An 18677-nucleotide genomic window follows, 5' to 3' on the forward strand; every position below is an offset into this window, starting at 1 on the left:
CTGAGTCTTACCGGAAAACTATGTTAGTAGATAGTAATGAAGCGCTAGCATTGTCGCCTGTAATTGTCGCACGCATGCACACCCAAACCTATCAACCAAACACTCCCCTCCCCCCCCCCCCCCCCCTCACACACACGTATCAACGAAACCAAAGTGTAAGTGCGAGTTTCTTTCTATGTTTTGTCTTCTTATTCCATCAATGACGGTGTGGTAGACTATTACGTCCAATGACAAACTCTTTAAGTCAGTTCATCCCACAATAGCACATAAAGCAAAACCGTAAATTACACTATTTTATCAAATGTTCTTGGACACCTACTAGCGAACATTAAATTGGGGTGTGTCAAAGCTTCGCCTTTGTGACTGCTTCAACTCTACAGGAACTCTTTCAGGGAAGTGTCTGAATGTCTGGAATAATGACAGGCCATTCTTCGTGAACAGGCGAAACCAGAGAATATTTGATTTTGGAGTGTGGTGTCTGGAGCATACCAAAGTGTTGCCTTTTATTTTAGGTCTTGCCTAGGGGCAGGCCAGTTCATTTCTGGAATGTAAATTGCGCACAAACCGGTGCCTAACAGACAATGTTTTATTATAGGGTGAATGGACAGGCCGATACAAACAGTCATAATCTCCGCTTCTAGTCACCTACTTTTCAGTGGTTTCGCTCCCTGCTCCACCTCGATCATCGCTTTTATTCACGATGGAGGTGTATGGCCTATGAGTAACTGCTTGGCACCTGTATCCTATCCTTTTTAACTCTCTATGCAGAGTGATTGTGTAACACTTTGGAATTGATGAGCAATTCCTTCTGCTTATTTTCTACTATTTTATACAATCACCATCCTCAGAGCCCGACGGCCGCTATCCAATAGTTAAGGAATTTTACCTGCTTTTGATTTCGCTGTCGATGTTCCTTCGCGTTTATTCTTCAAAATCACTTCACCATCAGTCTGCTTCGGCTCCTTTGGAGGGGTTTAAGTGGCCCTGATGGGATTCTTACGTAGCTAATGTCCAATGACCAGCCCACGGTGGAAGTCACTGAACTCTCGTGACCGAACCATTCTACTGTTTCTGATCCTTTACTGACAATACAATACTTCCCTCCTCCTTCTACACTGGCGGTCGACCTCATGTGTCATCTAGTGGTCAACACCGCAATACATAAGTGTGTCCCGATACTTTTCACCAGATGGTGTATATATTTTCTATATTCCAGTCAGCGTCTTCTTCTATGGTTCTGTCCCATGAGACACCCTGAGGGTAACACAGAAGCAATTCCTGATGCCTCAACAAATGTCTTACGAAGCTGACCTTTCTTCAACTTAGTGCATTCCACATATTCGTTTTCTCGCCGATTTTGTGGAGAACTTCCGAGTGTATTATTTTATAAGTGGATTTAAGTTTCTGTATTTATGACACACGTCTCTGTCTGCTTCTTATGACCTCCTTGCTTCGACCACCAATTGCTATTTTGCTCCCAAGTTAGAAGAACTTGTCATTTCGTCTACTACGTTGCGCCCAAATTTGATAACTCTTTCCTGTTACTCCTCATTACTTTAGTCTCTTGTTAGTGTAATCTCTATGGTCAACAGACTGTACGATCCATTCATGAGGCCCTGCGTTTCTTCCTCGCATTGGCAGAGGGTAGCAACGCCATCAACGAATTTAATCAATTGTTTACTTCCACCCCCATCCATCCTACTTCACTATGTCTCCTTCATTGATTCTTCCCGTTGATATATAATCGTTCTGACAAACTAACCCCGTGTTAGGTATATACACAACCATGTATTTCGGAATTATTCTGAACACTATAGACCAGTTTTTCAGTTGTCACGAGAGATTAAGATCTTCTCCGAAGCGCGTTTTGGACGATATTCTAGCTTAGAATAATATTCAAGTCCTGATTAAGTATATATATAAGCCTAAATTATCATTAAAACATGAGACTGCTCAGTGCCAATTTTATCTTGAAGTAACTTCACAGATTACTTATAGATTCATGTATTCTGTACTTAAATTCGGAAGATTCACTGTCTTGTATAATTTTCATGTCTCCTTAGTGGAATGGATCTAGCAGAGTAAGCCTGATGCTTGCTACTCTTACCACAGCACAGATTCTGGAGACAGCCATATCATTGTTGAAGGCTACTGCCGATATATGATCTAATTGGATTGGAACGGACTGACGGGATGTATGATATCAATTCATTTATCCCCGAAACAACGTCATACCAAAAACAACAGTAGTGCGTACTCTTTAGTCATCACTTCAGCTCGTTGCAACACAGTAATAGGGTCATTAAAATTATGAAACTGTATTGCCCATAGAGGACCTCTCAAATATTCACTTACATTACGTGATTTCAGGAGAACTTAACTTTTCCGCTATAGTATGAGCCTACAAGCCAATAGACCAAATAATGCTGCTATTCGTTTAATTAACGGATAACTACAACTTCGTTTTGTTAAACGACCTTTGGCACCCTGTGATGGCTTTGTCTCACCGAAGAAGGTTCTACATCTTACTCCGATATGCCATTTGAAAATCTTGAAAGTTCCCACGAGAGATGATCAGCATCGCGTATTGATAACAAACTTGCTTTCTTTGCTGTAGGATGTGAAAATGGAACTTTAACAAAGCTCATGAGAAGCTTATACGGTGTGGAGAAAGATGGAATGGTCAATGTCCTATCCTACCTCGCTGGACGTATTGCATTTGTCTGTTTTATGGACTTGTTGGGAGAAGCGGCACTGCTCTTACTCCATAGAAAAAACATAACCCCCCGCAAACACCAACGTACAGTTTGGTTGAACGATGAACGTACTCGAGTTACGGTTTAAGAAGGAAAGCATTACCAGAGTTTCTATAAGTAATTCATGAATTAATGCAAAAGTTTCACTTGAAAGTCGTTCTATGTCTTGAGAAGGCAATGTACAAATATGATGCAACTACTAAAATACATCATGCCCTTCCATGCAAGGTAGAATACTTTACAGACACAATTTCCGTATCAACTGATTTAATTTAATCTCACTTCATAAGCATTCCCATTGCAATACGAGATCTTTAAACTTCAACTGCTTATCAAGCAGAACTGTAACACTGTCCCTGAAATAGACGATGTTGTTACCTGATGATGCCATCAAAAGCCTTTCAACTTGAGCTACATATTTTGCTTGAACTACATCATACACTATATGTAGTGGACTGTTAAGGCAGCCAGTCCACAGTGAAGTAGCCGAAAGGGCACGCGTCAACTCACGCCGTCTGGCGTTAAGTCTGGAACAGGATTCGTGATGAATGTGATAAAGAAAAGAACGTAGCTACTAGAACACTTAACTTTTATATTGTCCTTTGGTATACAGCATTCTTGATGATACAAGTGAGACTCTATGTTGAGGTACATGCAATGGTACAAATGGCGCCTTGCTAGGTCGTAGCCATTAACTTAGCTGAAGGCTATTCTAACTGTCTCTCGGCAAATGAGAGAAAGGCTTCGTCAGTGTAGTCGCTAGCAACGTCGTCGTACAACTGGGGCGAGTGCTAGTCAGTCTCTCTAGACCTGCCGTGTGGTGGCGCTCGGTCTACGATCACACAGTGGCGACACGCGGGTCCGACATGTACTAACGGACCGCGGCCGATTTAAGCTACCACCTAGCAAGTGTGGTGTCTGGCGGTGACACCACACTATAGTTTTGAATGGCGTGTCGCACAATGCTCAAGCAAGGAAAAAGAATCCGACCTTGCGAGATGCTATATCCCAATTGCGCTAAGCTTAGTGCGTCACCGAATCTGTCGAATGGACACTTAAAACGCGGCTGATATGGTGGCCGGTACACAATTACTGCAAAGAACCAAAACTGACTTCAGAATAGGAACATAAATACAGAAGACGCAAACAATATTACTGAGTGGCATTTTGGCCGCTTTCTTCCAGCGCAACTTCCTCACTGTCGTCTTCCTTGATATCTCATCTGCACACGATACTGAAAAGCCACTGCACGAACAAAGAGTCTTGCGATTTTCAAATTCCATACGCCTGTAACACAGGGCCCCACATTCGTTCAGAATGCAATAATAAGATGGTACTTCAAAGTAGAACATCGCAGGGCCAACTCACGACAATCGTTTCATTTTCGCCTTTTACGTTCACTTTACAACACGGCAACTTTCAGCTACTTAATATTTTCCACGTCAAACAGTTTAGCTAATGGAATGACGATCTTCGTCTCCTGATTGAAATTCCAACGAATTTTTTTGACCTGCTTCCGGAAGGTGTGTACTGGTTCGACGTCGTCATCCACAAGCCCTCACCAAACCAAAGGTAGTTTCAACAGAAGAATTACATTAAATTTATGAACATTTCCTAGACATCATGATTATTATAAAAGTTAGTACGAATAAAAATTCTGTATATTCACGCCACTATCGCTTTCCCAACTCGATAGTCACTTTTTATACATTTTAAACCTGTTGTTACCTGCAAAGTATATTTATTTTTCTCATGTGAACTATATTTTCATGTTTCATTTGTGGCCTGTACCTCTTTTTGCACCTTCGCTAAGTATAGTCTCTAGCTGCTTTACTCTAATGAGCCGAGTGGTTCTAGGTGCTTCAGTCCGGAACCACGCGGCTGCTACGGTCGCAGGTTCGAATCCTGCCCTGGACATGGGCGTGTGTGATGTCCTTAGGTTTAAGTAGTTCTAAGTCTATGGGACTGATGACCTCAGATGTTAAGTCCCATAGTGCCTAGAGCCATTTGAACCATTTACTCTAATGTAATTGTTTTTTTTTCTCGAAAATTTTCTTTTCTTTCAGTAGATACTGCGCGTGGTACACATCTGTGAAAAGTGCGTTCTCTGTTGACAGATGAAGAGAGACGTATTACGCATCCCACGTAATCCTGAGTAAATGTTTACCACACAATAAAACATCCACTAACCTTACTTTGGAAGCGAGATACATCGATCCACATAGCTTTCATAGTACGCCAACCGATCAGAATGTCTTGGTGTGTTTTACAGGACAAGAATTTAAATGCAAATACACTTCTCGGGGTTTGCCACCAAGTAACATAGTATCGGTATATGTCCCAGAATATTTCATAGAAGTAACTTATCTTCGTCTTCAGTCGGTTGTGATTATGGCGCTTATTGCTGTAAGGCGGGACAAGTGCAGGTGTTGGGGGGGGGGGGGGGGGGGTTTGGGGAAGGAGACCAGACAGCGAGGTCATCGGTCTCATCGGATTAGGGAAGGATGGGGAAGGACGTCGGCCGTGCCCTTTCAGAGGAACCATCCCAGCATTTGCCTGGAGTGATTTAGGGAAATCACGGAAAACCTAAATCAAGATGGCCGGACGCGGGATTGAACCGTCGTCCTCCCGAATGCGAGTCCAGTGTCTAACCACTGCGGTGCAGGTGTTACCTACCATAACAACCAGAAGGAATCGAACAGTTACTGTGATGAAATATTGTAGGGCTCACACAATGTTATCCAGGGACAAAACGGAGAAGTGTTTCTGTAACTGATCCTCCGGGAAAAGTTGAAAGAGCACAAAACTTTTAATTCTTCGTGCATTGCAGGGTTGTGTTTTCAAACCTATGCTATGCTCTATGTTCTGTGTCTCAAATGCATTGCTTTGGTGCTACTGAATGTTATTAAATTGGCTAATGATTTGCTGTATTTCAGCAGGAATAACCACCGTACAGTTAGTGATGCTTCACTTTGACTCCTGCCATCAAAAAGTCGAGGCTCAGAGCAGTTAATTGGTTCAAATGGTTCAAATGGCTCTGAGCACTATGGGACTCAACTGCTGAGGTCATAAGTCCCCTAAAACTTAGAACTACTTAAACCTAACTAACCTAAGGACAACACACACATCCATGCCCGAGGCAGGATTCGAACCTGCGACCGCAGCGGTCGCGCGGTTCCAGACTGTAGCGCCAGAACCGCTCGGCCACCAGCGGCCGGCTACAGTTAATTGTAGTGTAGGTAAAAGTTTCCTTTTAAAGGAGATACTCACAATAAATCTTTAACATGGTGTCACTAATAAAGCCCAGTGGTCGCTAGAAACTGTATATACAGGGCTTCCTCGGGGGTTGTCCACAATCTGCCCATGGTAAAATAATTTTTAATCTCTTGTCTTGGCCATAACATGCAGTAGTGAGAAATATTAATGACATCCCAATCCCGTATAAGGGAAAATACACTAATGGCCATTAAAATTGCTGCGCCAAGAAGAAATGCAGTGACAAACGGGTATTCATTGGAAAATATATTATATTAGAACTGACATGTGATTACATTTTCACGCAATTTGGGTGCATAGATCCTGAGAAATTGGTACCCAGAACAAACACCTCTGGCCGTAATAACGGCCTTGATACGCCTGGGCATTGAGTCAAACGGAGCTTGGATGGCCTGTACAGTTACTGCTGCCCATGCAGCTTCAACACGATACCACAGGTCATCAAGAGTAGTGACTGGCGTATTATTGACGAACCAGTTGCCCGACCACTATTGACCAGACATTTTCAGTTGCTGAGAGATCTGGAGAATGTGCTGGCTAGGGCAGCAGTCGAATATTTTCTGTATCCAGAAAGGTCCGTACAGGACCTTCAACATGCGGTCGAGCATTATCCTGCTGAAATGTAGGGTTTCGCAGGGATCGAATGAAGGTTAGAGCCACGGGTCGTAACACATCTGAAATGTATCGTCCACTGTTAAAAGTGCCGTCACTGCGAACAAGAGGTGACAGAGACGTGTAACCAATGGCACCCCAAACTATCACGCCGGGTAATACGCCTGTATGGTGATGACGAATACACGCTTCCAATGTATGTTCACCGAGATATCGCCAAACACTGATGCGACCTTCATGATGCTGTAAACAGAACCTGGATTCTCAAAATATGTCGTTTTGCCATTCGTGCACCAGGTTCGTCCTCGAGTACACCATCGCTGGCGCTCCTGTCTGTGATGCAGCGTCAAGGGTAACCGCAGCCATGGTCTCCGGGCTGATAGTCCATGCTGCTGCAAACGTAGTTGAACTGTTCGTGCAGATGGTTGTTGTCTTGCAAACGTGACAATCCGTTGACTCAGGGATCTAGACGTGGCTCCACGATACGTTACAGCCTGTCATCTCGACTGCTAGTGAGACGAGACCTTTGGGATCCAGTACGGCGTTCCGTATTACCCTCCTCAACCCACCGATTCCATATTCTGCTAACAGTCATTGGATCTCGACTAACGCGAGCAGCAGTGTCGTGATACGATAAACCGCAATCGCGATAGGCTACAATCCGACCTTTATCAAAGTCGGAAACGTGATGGTACGCATTTCTCCTCCTTACAAGAGGCATCACAACAACGTTTCACCAGGCAACGCCGGTCAACTTCTGTTTGTGTATGAGATATCGGTTAGAAACTTTCCTCATGTCAGCACATTGTAGGTGTCGCCAATGGCGCCAACCATGTGTGAATGGTCTGAAAAGCTAATCATTTGCATATCAGGGCATCTTCTTCCTGTCGGTTAAATTTCGCGTCTGTAGCACGTCATCTTCGTGGTGTAGCAATTTTAATGGCCAGTAGTGTATTTAAACTTGCGTACTGTCAGTACCGCTCTGCCTCCAAAACAGCAAATTCTCATTCAGCTGATCATGAGTGAATGTGGGCATCGTTGTTGATACAGACACGTCATTGAAATTCTCATACACAGAGAAAGCAGTATCAAAATAGCGAAGAGCGTACCTGATAAATCAGATGTCAGAAAAAAATCGGCATACTGTTACATAACCAACTCCGTTAGCGTTTGAAGATGCATCGCGCTATTGACCGTACAATCGTCTATGGAAAGCACATTCATCTTCAGCCTGTCTCCCAACATGTGTGACGTGCCTTGCGTTGTGGAGGAGATGTTTTCCACTTTCTAACTGTGGTGGAATGTTATATACAGTAATAGAAAGTAATAGTATAAGAAATAACAGCTCTACTCAATATTCAGTGCAATTCGGATGCCCTACAGAAGTATGATATAATTTTATAATATTGACTTGACACACTTGCTCCGTTACTGGTATCATCTGTAGGTAATGTACGTTCTCATTCACCTTATTTACTGTTCGAGGGCATTGCTTTGCAAACGCACCTGCTCGACGCTCTGCGGGTTGCAGCGTATAGGCGTGCAGGGTGATGATGCGGCTGCGTCCTTTAGCGTTGGCAGCAAAGAGAACGACGTCGAAGCCGAGCCCCGGCTGCAAGCCGCTGACGGTGAACGTGGCCGCGCGCGAGCTGACGTTGCCCACGAGCGCCTGGGACGCCGCGTCGTACACCTCCATCACGAACTCCTGTGGCAGCCCGCCGTCGAAGCCCTCCGTGCATTCCACGTGGAGTGAGTCCGCCGTCTGGTTCACAATACTGCAGTTCCGCAGGTCGTCTGGTTTCCCTGCGAAGGATGTGATCGTAATGGAGAGACGTAAGCACAGTGAAACACATGAGATACGAGGCGTAAAGTAATTTTAATTATCGCCTCGAGGAGATAAAATAATGTCATTAGTATTTTGTTTGATTTTAGGTGTATGTTCTAATAAATATCGAAATCAGAGTGCCAACGTACCATAACACTCCACGACACAGTCCAAAACTAAGTGGTTTAGTCCATTCGTAAAGCGGAATATTGAGTGGTAATTAGTTCCATGTATTTGAAAGGAAACAGCGCTAGAACCGTTCATGCGGGGTTGGTGGAAGTGTGTGGCAAGAATTCACCATCATAAGACAAATGATTAATTGGTGCAGACGCTTCCATTTTGGTCAGATTAATGTCAATGACTAGCAACGAAATGGTAGGCCATCTCTCTGCGAAGTCCTGAGAATAGCAACAGAAGTGGTAATTCTTGTGCTCGACGATTAGCGTGTAGTGGATAAAGTGGAAAGTAGTCATGGATCAGTCGTGCACGAAAATTTATACCTGATTAAAATCGCTTGTCACAGATTTCCATTATAGGATAGCGTTGAAGCTATTTCTGCATGGGAAAATGCATACCATGCAGTTTCTTTGGGACATTACATCTGGCCCTCCAGCGTTCTGCTCACAGGGAGACCAGTGGCTTCTTCATCTTTCCTGAGATGAAAACGACACTGTGCAGCAAATATTTCCGGAGTGACGAAGAGGTGCTTTTCGGGGAGCAAAGTTCCGTGAACAGCCAAAATTTAGACTCTCTACAACCGAGATCACTGTCATATAATCCGCTTTGGGATAAACACATGTTTCGTCTGAAAAGTTCGGTGAATGGTATCAGAAATGAAGAAAGCAACAGTTACAAACAAGATCTTTAACTGTCTTTGAAAATAATCGAACCATTAGCTACAACACACTTCTGGCATAGGTTGTAAAGCTGATGAAAGCTGTCAGAAAACGTTTATTGGGGACCCACTCACAGCATGGTGGTTACGCGTTGCTAGATATCGGCATCGTGACAGGAGATGACACCATATGCTAACAGCACGGTCCGGAGACCAAGCGACAGTGACTGACGTGGTGTTCATCGTTTGTCCCGCCTCCCAAAATAAAAAGCTGGCTGACAAAATCCAAGAGTAAGAGGATGTTGATCGACTTTCTCAACACCAACACCATGAATTTCTACAATATGGAAGCAAGAAAGACGATGAACACTATAGCACTGTCTGGTCGCGGGAACGTATTGGTAGCACCTGGTCCATCTCCTGTAATGAAGCGGGTATCCGAGAATGAGTGACAACAGTGATTCAAGTAATTCTACAAGAAGCGTTTGCTGACGGTTTCACACAGTTTTACAACCGATGTCAGACGTATGTTGTAGCTAATGGCGATTACTTTAAAGAGGCCAGTAAAGGTGTGCTATTTGTCACTCTTGTTCCCTCTATTTTCTCAATCACTGAAAGTTTCAGGCGCTCCTTGTATCTCGCACTGAAGGGCGATTATGCAGAGAAGGACCAATATCGTTACTAACTTTCTTGGTCGTACCATAATGTTTCTCACGTCATCATCGAAACCTTACTACTACCAGTCACAGTGATCGAAGAAAAAGCTCATCTGGAACACCGTCAATGACGTCTGTGAAATGAAGTAATAACCCGACTGCTGAATATTCGTACGAATAGGGTGAGCGGACAGGTTAGACTCACCGAAATAAATGATATGTAGTCTGCCGGCTGTAGTATACAAAACCAGAGTTACTGCTTAATACGAAATTAGCATTTATTGCTCGACATATCGAATGGAGAATTGGTTGAATGAGAACTTTCGTAATTACGCCAATCATCATTTCCTTGTGCGGATGTCCACCCCTGGCGGTAATTCGGCACAGTCATTAATGGCATGAATAATCTGAGGGGAGGGTGAAAGTCACTCCTCCTGCCATCCCTCCCCCCCCCCCACTCCCCTCGTCACCAGCCCCTGCAACGGAATATGTGTACCCCAGCCATCTGCACGTTGTGTTAGTAATGTCAAACTGAACGAAAAATTTCTAAATGTTTGCAGTTCGTGTAACTGAGGCTGGACTCGGACACCACTGGGATATTCACCGAGTGAGCAGCGCAGAACCATCGAGAAACCTAATCGATACTGGATGGAACACAGTCCCTCGTCCTTAAGCCGCCGGACAGATTCGCTCCGGGGCCGGGGCACCTTGCAGTGCAGGAAGCGAATATTCAACACGCACTGCAACTCGGTGGTTCTAGGTGTGAGGTGATTATGGATTCGTATTTCCTCTGTGCAAGCTTGAAAGCGATCGCACGAAATGGCTTGACTCCAAAGAGTGGCGGTTTATTATTTAAATCTTAAGATTTACTGACGGTATGAAGCAGAAGAGGGCAAAAACACTTCGGTAGCATCAGCCGACGCTGAATAAATCTCTAGAAAAGGGTCACCTACTGATGGGTGTGTGATCGTTGTATGAACGTCACGTTGTAGTGGCAATCTCCCAACCCATTTGTCATTGACACTATTCACAAATGTACTATTGTGCAGCAATTTCTCCCATATATATATATATATATATATATATATATATATATATATATATATATATATATATATATATATGTGTGTGTGTGTGTGTGTGTGTGTGTGTGTGACCAAAATTATTCCGTTTGAGGGAGTTGCTGAAGGGTACATGCTACGTGGCAACTTTGATGTGGGTGTGTAACAACTAATGTATAGATAAGGGGCTCTTGTCCCTTCCGTGTATTTCCGAAGTGCGTGCGGTAAATTTATCAAATAAGTCCAAACATGGAAAGCACGCTGTGATTCTCTTCTTGACTGCTGAAGGACAAACACCCACAGAAATCTATAGGAGAATGAAGGATATAAGTAGGAGGCAGCGTGTCTGTCGGAAACCACCGTTGTTGAATGGTGCGACAAGGGATACTGCTGCCTCGTGATATCGCAAATGCCGTAACACAGAAATTACGCCAACTCAATTAGAAGACACTTGAGCATCCTCCCCCTCTGCCTCCACCGCTATCCTAGTCATGGTATCACCTCACGCGGGTGTAAGGATCGACGATTTCTGTCGGACTAGTACGAGGTGTGGCTAGAAAAAAACCGGACTAGTACTGGTGAAACAATAAAACGAATGCAATAAGGCTGAAAGTCGCGTGGCCTGTCACGTGACTCTCGCTCCGCCTACTGCTCGAGTTTCATCTGCCTCCTGCACTCAGTCTGCCCGTGGCGTCTGTTTTAAGTAGTTGACGTTTTGTCTGTGCGTCGGAAAATGTTGAGTGTACAGAAAGAACAGCGTGTTAACATCAAATTTTGTTTCAAACTAGGAAAATCTGCAAGTTAAACGTTTCTAATGTTACAACAAGTGTACGGCGATGATTGTTTATCGCGAACACAAGTGTTTGAGTGGTTTAAACGATTTAAAGATGGCCGCGAAGACACCAGTGATGACACTCGCACTGGCAGACCATTGTCAGCAAAAACTAACATCAAAGGGATTGTGCACATTGATTGGGTACCAGAGGGACAAACAGTGAATCAGCATTACTACATTAGCGTCCTGGCTACCCTACGTGAGCGAGCACGGAGAAAACGGAACGATTTGTGGAGAAAAAAGTCATGGATCCTTCACCAAGACAATGCTCCAGCTCACAGTGCGTTGTCAGTGAAGACGTTTTTGGCAAAACACAACATTCCCATCTTAGATCACCCACCCTACTCACCTGATTTGGCCCCCTGTGACTTTTTTCTTTTCCCTAAAGTCAAGTCAGCTTTGAAAGGAACTAGATTTGAGACTGTTGAAGCAGTAAAAGAAAAAGCGACGGAAGTAATGTATGGACTTACCGAAAATGATCTGCAGCATTGCTATGAACAGTGGAAAATTCGTATGGAGCGGTGTAGAGGCCGAGGAGGAGAGTACATTGAAGGAGATAACATGAAATTGTAAATAATTGTAAATAAATGTTTTTTCCAGCATCAGTCCGGTTTTTTTCCAGCCGCACCTCGTATGTGCAGCTGAATTCTTCACGGAGCAGGACGCAGTGTTTCACCTAACGGATATCTTCAGCCCGGTGCGTCGGTGGGATCATTGCCTCAATGCTTACGGCGATTTTGCCTGATTGGTATACCGGATCCGGACGGCATTGCCTTCGAACAGAAATATATGCAAATACAGCATCTAACAGGAACTAGTGGGTGATGTTGTAGGAACACATCGCATCTTAGTTTAAATAGATTTTAACACAAGTATGTTTGATAAAATTTAAGCAAGGGAACAGAAAGGGGCAAATATTTATTTAGATGAGTAGTGGGATCACAGACTCTAAATTAGTAAATAACTTGTTTCATGGATAAGATGTACGAATAATATTATCGAATAAAGGCAAAAATATGACTTTAACTGTCGTTATACGTAAAAGAGCTCGATTTTAAAAGGATCCAGACCTTACGCCGTTGTCGATTCAGACTCTCTTTGTCTCCTGAACGTAAAAACGACTATTCTTAAACCTTGGCTGAGATTTAATTTCGGCTTTTCAGTAAGATCAACAAACATTTAATTAGAAAGAATTCATAACTAATAACTAATACTCTGATGTCATCGATATACATATAAACAGGGTGTCAATTATTACTCGAGATCAAGTGTATTTGCTGTACCACATCGATCGTGCTGTAACTACCTTAGGCGTCCTCACTGCTTAGTCACAAGTGCAAGTTCAGGTAAACAACAACTGCGGTCTGGAGGAGTACCGGACATATACGTTGCTGTGCTCAGTAATGTACTGCAAACGTAGAATCTCTTTCCTGACTGGAGATGCCAGTATTACGTGATGGTGTATCAAAGGAAGTCCACACAACCAAATGGCAATCTGAAGGTAACATGCAAAATACCTTGCGAGATCAAAGGGTGTTTCATTGTTGTGCTACTGACTCCTAATGACGCACAGTGTTACTGTAGCTCACCTGTAAACAACGTTGCTACACGCAGACGTATCGACTGGTTGAGGGCATGCTGTCACAAAACAGGTACAGTGATGTGTGCAAAACATTATAACCACCGGCTTAATAGAATACTGGTCGACATTTAGAGTGGAACACAGACACTATTCTGAATTACATGTATTCGGCAAGTCTTTCGTGGCTTTCCACGGGCATGTAATATCAAAGCGCAGGACCTACAGTTGAAGTAAATTAAGGTCAATCGGTTTGTTGGCGAGGAGCTAGCGTCAGACAGAATTGCATAATTGCTCCATTTGGTCCATAACAGGCGAATGAGTTGGCTCAGACATCAACGTGAGTCCACTATCCTGACCCTCAAAGCACACTAGTACGATTTTGCCTTCTCACGCAGTTTTACTGCCGGAAGACGCTATCGCAGTCGTGGAAAACATTAAGCTTGTAGTATGCAGATGGTCTACAGCTGTGATGGTATCTTGTATACAATTATATACAATTATTACACGTCCCATAGATGCCCAGGTAAATGTTTCGTATAGAACAATAATACATCCATCGGCTTACATCTATGTCTCGGTGTGTGTTTCGGCAGCAGTTCGTGTGGATGACCCTGTATACGAACACGACCGTTGACCTGGCGTAACAAGAAAAAGTATTAATTAGATCACTTGGTACGTGTCCAGTCATCCATTGTCCAAGTTCTATCTTAACTGACGGCGTCGTTGGGTCAATATACGAACGCGCAGGCGTCGTCTTCATCAGTGTATGTATGTATGTGTGCATGTATGTGTACAGCTAGTCGTTCACGTATAGCAGAACTTCGTTGATTAACTCTTACAGTTTCCTTCAGTTTATATACTACATGGATGTTTAACTGTTGTGGTGTTTTCAGGAGTCGCCAAATCCACGTCAAATTTCTGTGTGAGTTTGTTGTCTGGAACTGTACAGCACCTACTGGAATGTTATTTGTTGCCATTCAGTTTGTATTGTGCCCATTACATGGTGTAACGGAGAAATGTCCTGTACAGTTGTTAGAGACCGCTCCAGCTGTCCGCGAGAGGATGGTTCTTTCTTTAAGAAGCGTCATACTGTTCTGATGGTACGACAAATTTATTTTAATACTAATTTTATAGCTGGATGCAATTTTAGTAACAACAGTCCTTATTTAACCGAAGAAAAATTGGTGCACCCTTTATTTGGCACATCTTCATTTCGTGGAATATCTTATTCAACTGTCTGTTGGATACCATGCCAACTTTTGGCTCAACGAGTCTGGAAAATGAATAAAAACTACTCTGAGGCTGGAGAGAATTGTAGACGAACACGTGCTGATTTGATAGGAATTTTCGTCACCTCACACTCTCCCAAAATAGCGTGATACACCTTAAACGACAAGAGCAGGTGCTGGGATGTACAATCCAGCTTCAATACAAATGTCCGTGACCATCTGACCAACACATACTCTTATTGTTGCAGTGGAAGGCGACGGTCTATTATGTGATCAGTATTTGAGAGCTTTAGTTGTTAAACTAAATTATAAGTTTGGTAAGATGTTTATAAGAGTACAAAATTAATTCTCTTCGCCCGTTCATTAATTTCTTACCTCAATATACTCAGCTGAGGATACTCGACCATTTGTACAAATTTGCTGTATGGATTTAGAATACCTTTCTCTGTCACCTCCTCCTCTTCAAACACCAACAACGCGCAGTCGAACTGCTTACATTCAACATACTAATATCTATGCCATACGTGGAACTCAATCGCAGCGGTATTTGATATACCTGAAATGAGGCTAGTTCCTGAAGAGGAGAATCGGCGTTTTCAGCAGTTGCAAGTGTCTGGAAGGTTGACTGATCCAGCCTTGTAATGCTAGGCAATATATTCCTACTCTGTTGTTAGTGCAAACGAAGTGAAAGAGAAATTACTACCGTCATTTTACCCGAGGATGTGCTACCCTAGTGAACCGAATGTATATGGCACATATTGTCATCAAGCAACCGTCAATTTGTTAATTGGTCAAGCGCGGCGGCTTGAAGTCGTAGAAGAAAACCAAGACTTGAATAACGCAAGCACGTTCGATTTGATGTACGTTATAGTGGTAACGCAGCGTGGAGAGGTCCATCAGACCAGTCCTCGGATAGAATACAATGACTTTATTTTTTTGCGAAGACTGTCGAAGCCCACAAAGAGTTTGTAGGGTAGGCGAGAGACTGACCTGCGGGCACGATGTGGAAGACGCAGGGCACCTGCTGGTCGCCGACGTCGTTCTTGGCCCAGCAGAGCAGCGAGCCGTAGTCGAGCTCGCTGTGCGGCGTGTAGAGGGCGGCGCTGCGCACGCGCTCCACCGCCACCAGCGACGCCGGGATGTCCGCCGCCTCCACCGAGTTGTTGAAGCGCCAGCTGAAGCTCAGCCCGTCGCCGGGGTTCGACTCCACCTCGCAGGACACGCGCGCCGTCTCCTGGCGCGCCACGCCGTACGTCTGCGTCTGGCCGGGTGTGCACACGGGACGGACTGGGGACACACACACACACACGCACCGGTGCAAGACTAGCTGCGAGGATGTGCCACGCGCCAGTAACAGTAGTCTGCCTTGCCAGGCCCGAGCGCCTGTGCCCGCCGTGCTGCGGCGAGAGGGGACGCGCGACTGTGTTAGAGCCGCGCGACTGCGAGGCCTACGAAAAAGACAGGCCGTGGAAGTACGTCACAGCACGTGAGGACGTGACTATTTCAGACGAGTTTAGTAATTGTCGATTGCTCGTTTCAATACACGCAAGTTCCTAACACCACACGACAAAATTAAATCCTTCAGTGCGTACCTTTTCAATTAAATATTCATTTCCCGTGGGCCCTGTACACAGCCGGGCGTTCCCAAAGTGCGGTGGACAAGACTAGCCGCGTGGCGTGGACGCGCGGTTAGAGGCGCCATGTCAAGGATTGCTTCGCCACTCCCGCCGGAGGTTCAAGTCCTCCCTCTGGCATGGGTGTGTGTGTGTTGTTATTAGCATAAATTAATTTAAGTAGTGTGTAAGTCTAGGGGCCGATGACCAGAGCAGTTTGGTCCCTGAGGAATTCACACACATTTGAATATTTGACAAGCCTACTGGAGTGACGTCACAAGTTCGTTACAGGGTCATCGTTGGCGCCGGCGCGACTACTAGTGACTTCACAGTGCGAACGTAGCTCACAGTCACAGGTGCGACCTCGCTAGCAGATCACGGCACCGTTTCCAGAATAAAATCTGGTACGCACATGTAAACCGCCATGGAGTGAGCATTTCATTTAGATTAAATTACGCTATAGAGCATGTAACACCATAGCTCTAATGCTGTACGGATTTATTTTGCTTTTTTGCTTTGGTTCAATGTCTTAACATTGAGTATCTGTCAATGTGTTTGAATCGATAACATAAAATTGTATACTCCTTTCGTTGTTAAAACTTTGATGTCGTGGTTTGATTCTATGCAATGTAGTATATCTGTCATTTAAATTCTTTGTCCCAGTTGGAGGGAACAAAACTTATTACATATAATTGTAATTTCTATGTGAATAATTTTTTGTAGAAATGTCAATATGTGCAAATGTTCTGTTTTATTTAATGTGTTTGGTTGCTGTTATGTAAACTGCTGATCCTCACTTAGGGATCTTAGTTCTTTAGTATATAAAAGGTGTAGTGGTTCCCGTCGGGAACGGAACTGTGTAACGCGCGCAAATTGTGGTTGGCCTAGGTAGAAAATGTGGAACAAGAGTCAGTCGGGGACGAGCTACCGATCTCTGCACTGCCCATGTAAAAGTTGTATATTGTGCTGGTTCCGAGAGAGGCCTTTTCTGCCACTTTCCAATGCCTCGGATGGATGGATATATAGCTGGAACGATTCTGGAATTGGTATCCATCATCGCCACCAAGAAGGGACAGAGTCCAGCATTTCTGCCTGCAAATCCACCTACCAACATGCAGTTGCCACCATATTGCGCAATCATTATAATGAAGCACTATAGTAATGTACAGTGAAGGATCAGATCATTGGATGTTTACGTGTGCACAAATATAAGGTAACTTATAACTGAATTCATGTACCTATTTTGATTCTTTCCCTGTTACAACACCTCTCAGGTTCCTCTCCATTTGAACAATGATTACCGAGTGTCCTAGTTTGTGGAAAAAATGAAAGCCTCAAAACATTAAATGATGTTGTTTGATCTTTGGTGATAAGAGAGTATTCAATTTTACTGTGGATTTCATGAAATTGTAAGAGGTAGTAAATGTAGTTTTGTGAAAGCCTCCCAGCGATGGAAATAGTCCAATTTATAGTTTTGTGGAGTTTCAAAGTCACCTACTTAATCATTTACTTGCAAGTAGGAGACAGTGGTAATAAAGACAATTTGCTGTTTCTTTTAAAGATTAAAGTTTCTTAAAACTGAGGCTTATAGAGTTTTGTTTAGTTAATGATCATAGTGCTGCCTGCAGTAGAATTTAAAAAGATGAGTCAGTTTCTTGCAAATTGGTCAACATTGTGTCTCACTGCAGTAAAAGTCGTGAATTGCAGTTGTGGAAAGTTACATACTCGTTCTTGCTAAGCACTTGTTCTTTTGGGTATTGAAAGTGCATATTAATAGTGTAATAAGATCCACAGGTCATCCTTTACCACTATTTATGAAAACAATAACTTCTTTATTCAAATGACAGTGAGAAGTAACCTGTTAGTGAATTCCATTTAACTTTCATTCTAAATAGAACAGTATTTAGTTGAGAGCCACTTAACCGGTGACCAGATCATAAATTTGCAGTGAACTACATTTATAAATTTATGACTGTTAGGAAAATGTTTGAACAATAATACTGAACCTATGTACAATTAATGATTCAGCAGTGAAAATTAATAGTAATGTTATAAAGACCATTCAGTTTGAATAAGCCCTGACAGTAACAGTGTGTTTCATTATCTGTTATATTAATGCAAATAGTCTGTCCTGCTCTGTTCAAATGGCTCTGAGCACTATCGGACTCAACATCTCAGGTCATAAGTCCCCTAGAACTTAGAACTACTTAAACCTAACTAATCTAAGGACATCACACACACCCATGCCCGAGGCAGGATTCGAACCTGCGACTGTAGCAGTCCCGCGGTTCCGGACTGCAGCGCCAGAACCGCACGGCCACCGCGGCCGGCTGTCCTGCTCTGTCAGCTTCCAATCTGAACCGTAAACGTATGCAGCTGTCAGAGTTCATCGCACTC

The 18677-nt window shown here is 43.7% G+C and overlaps 1 protein-coding gene across 1 annotated transcript in view; it reads right to left on the reverse strand.

Annotated features, from left to right (window-relative positions):
- Positions 1-18677, reverse strand: part of LOC126260601 (nephrin-like) — a 502530-nt gene that overhangs the window by 44489 nt on the left and 439364 nt on the right. The window contains exons 10-11 of the mRNA XM_049957937.1: positions 15658-15954; positions 8151-8447 (exon numbers count right to left, since the gene is read on the reverse strand). Of these exons, the coding sequence (XP_049813894.1) occupies positions 8151-8447; positions 15658-15954 (594 nt within the window). The remainder of the gene's footprint in view (positions 1-8150; positions 8448-15657; positions 15955-18677) is intronic.

The sequence above is a fragment of the Schistocerca nitens genome, chromosome 5, assembly GCF_023898315.1.
Source record: "Schistocerca nitens isolate TAMUIC-IGC-003100 chromosome 5, iqSchNite1.1, whole genome shotgun sequence".
NCBI classification, from domain to species: Eukaryota; Metazoa; Arthropoda; class Insecta; order Orthoptera; family Acrididae; genus Schistocerca; species Schistocerca nitens.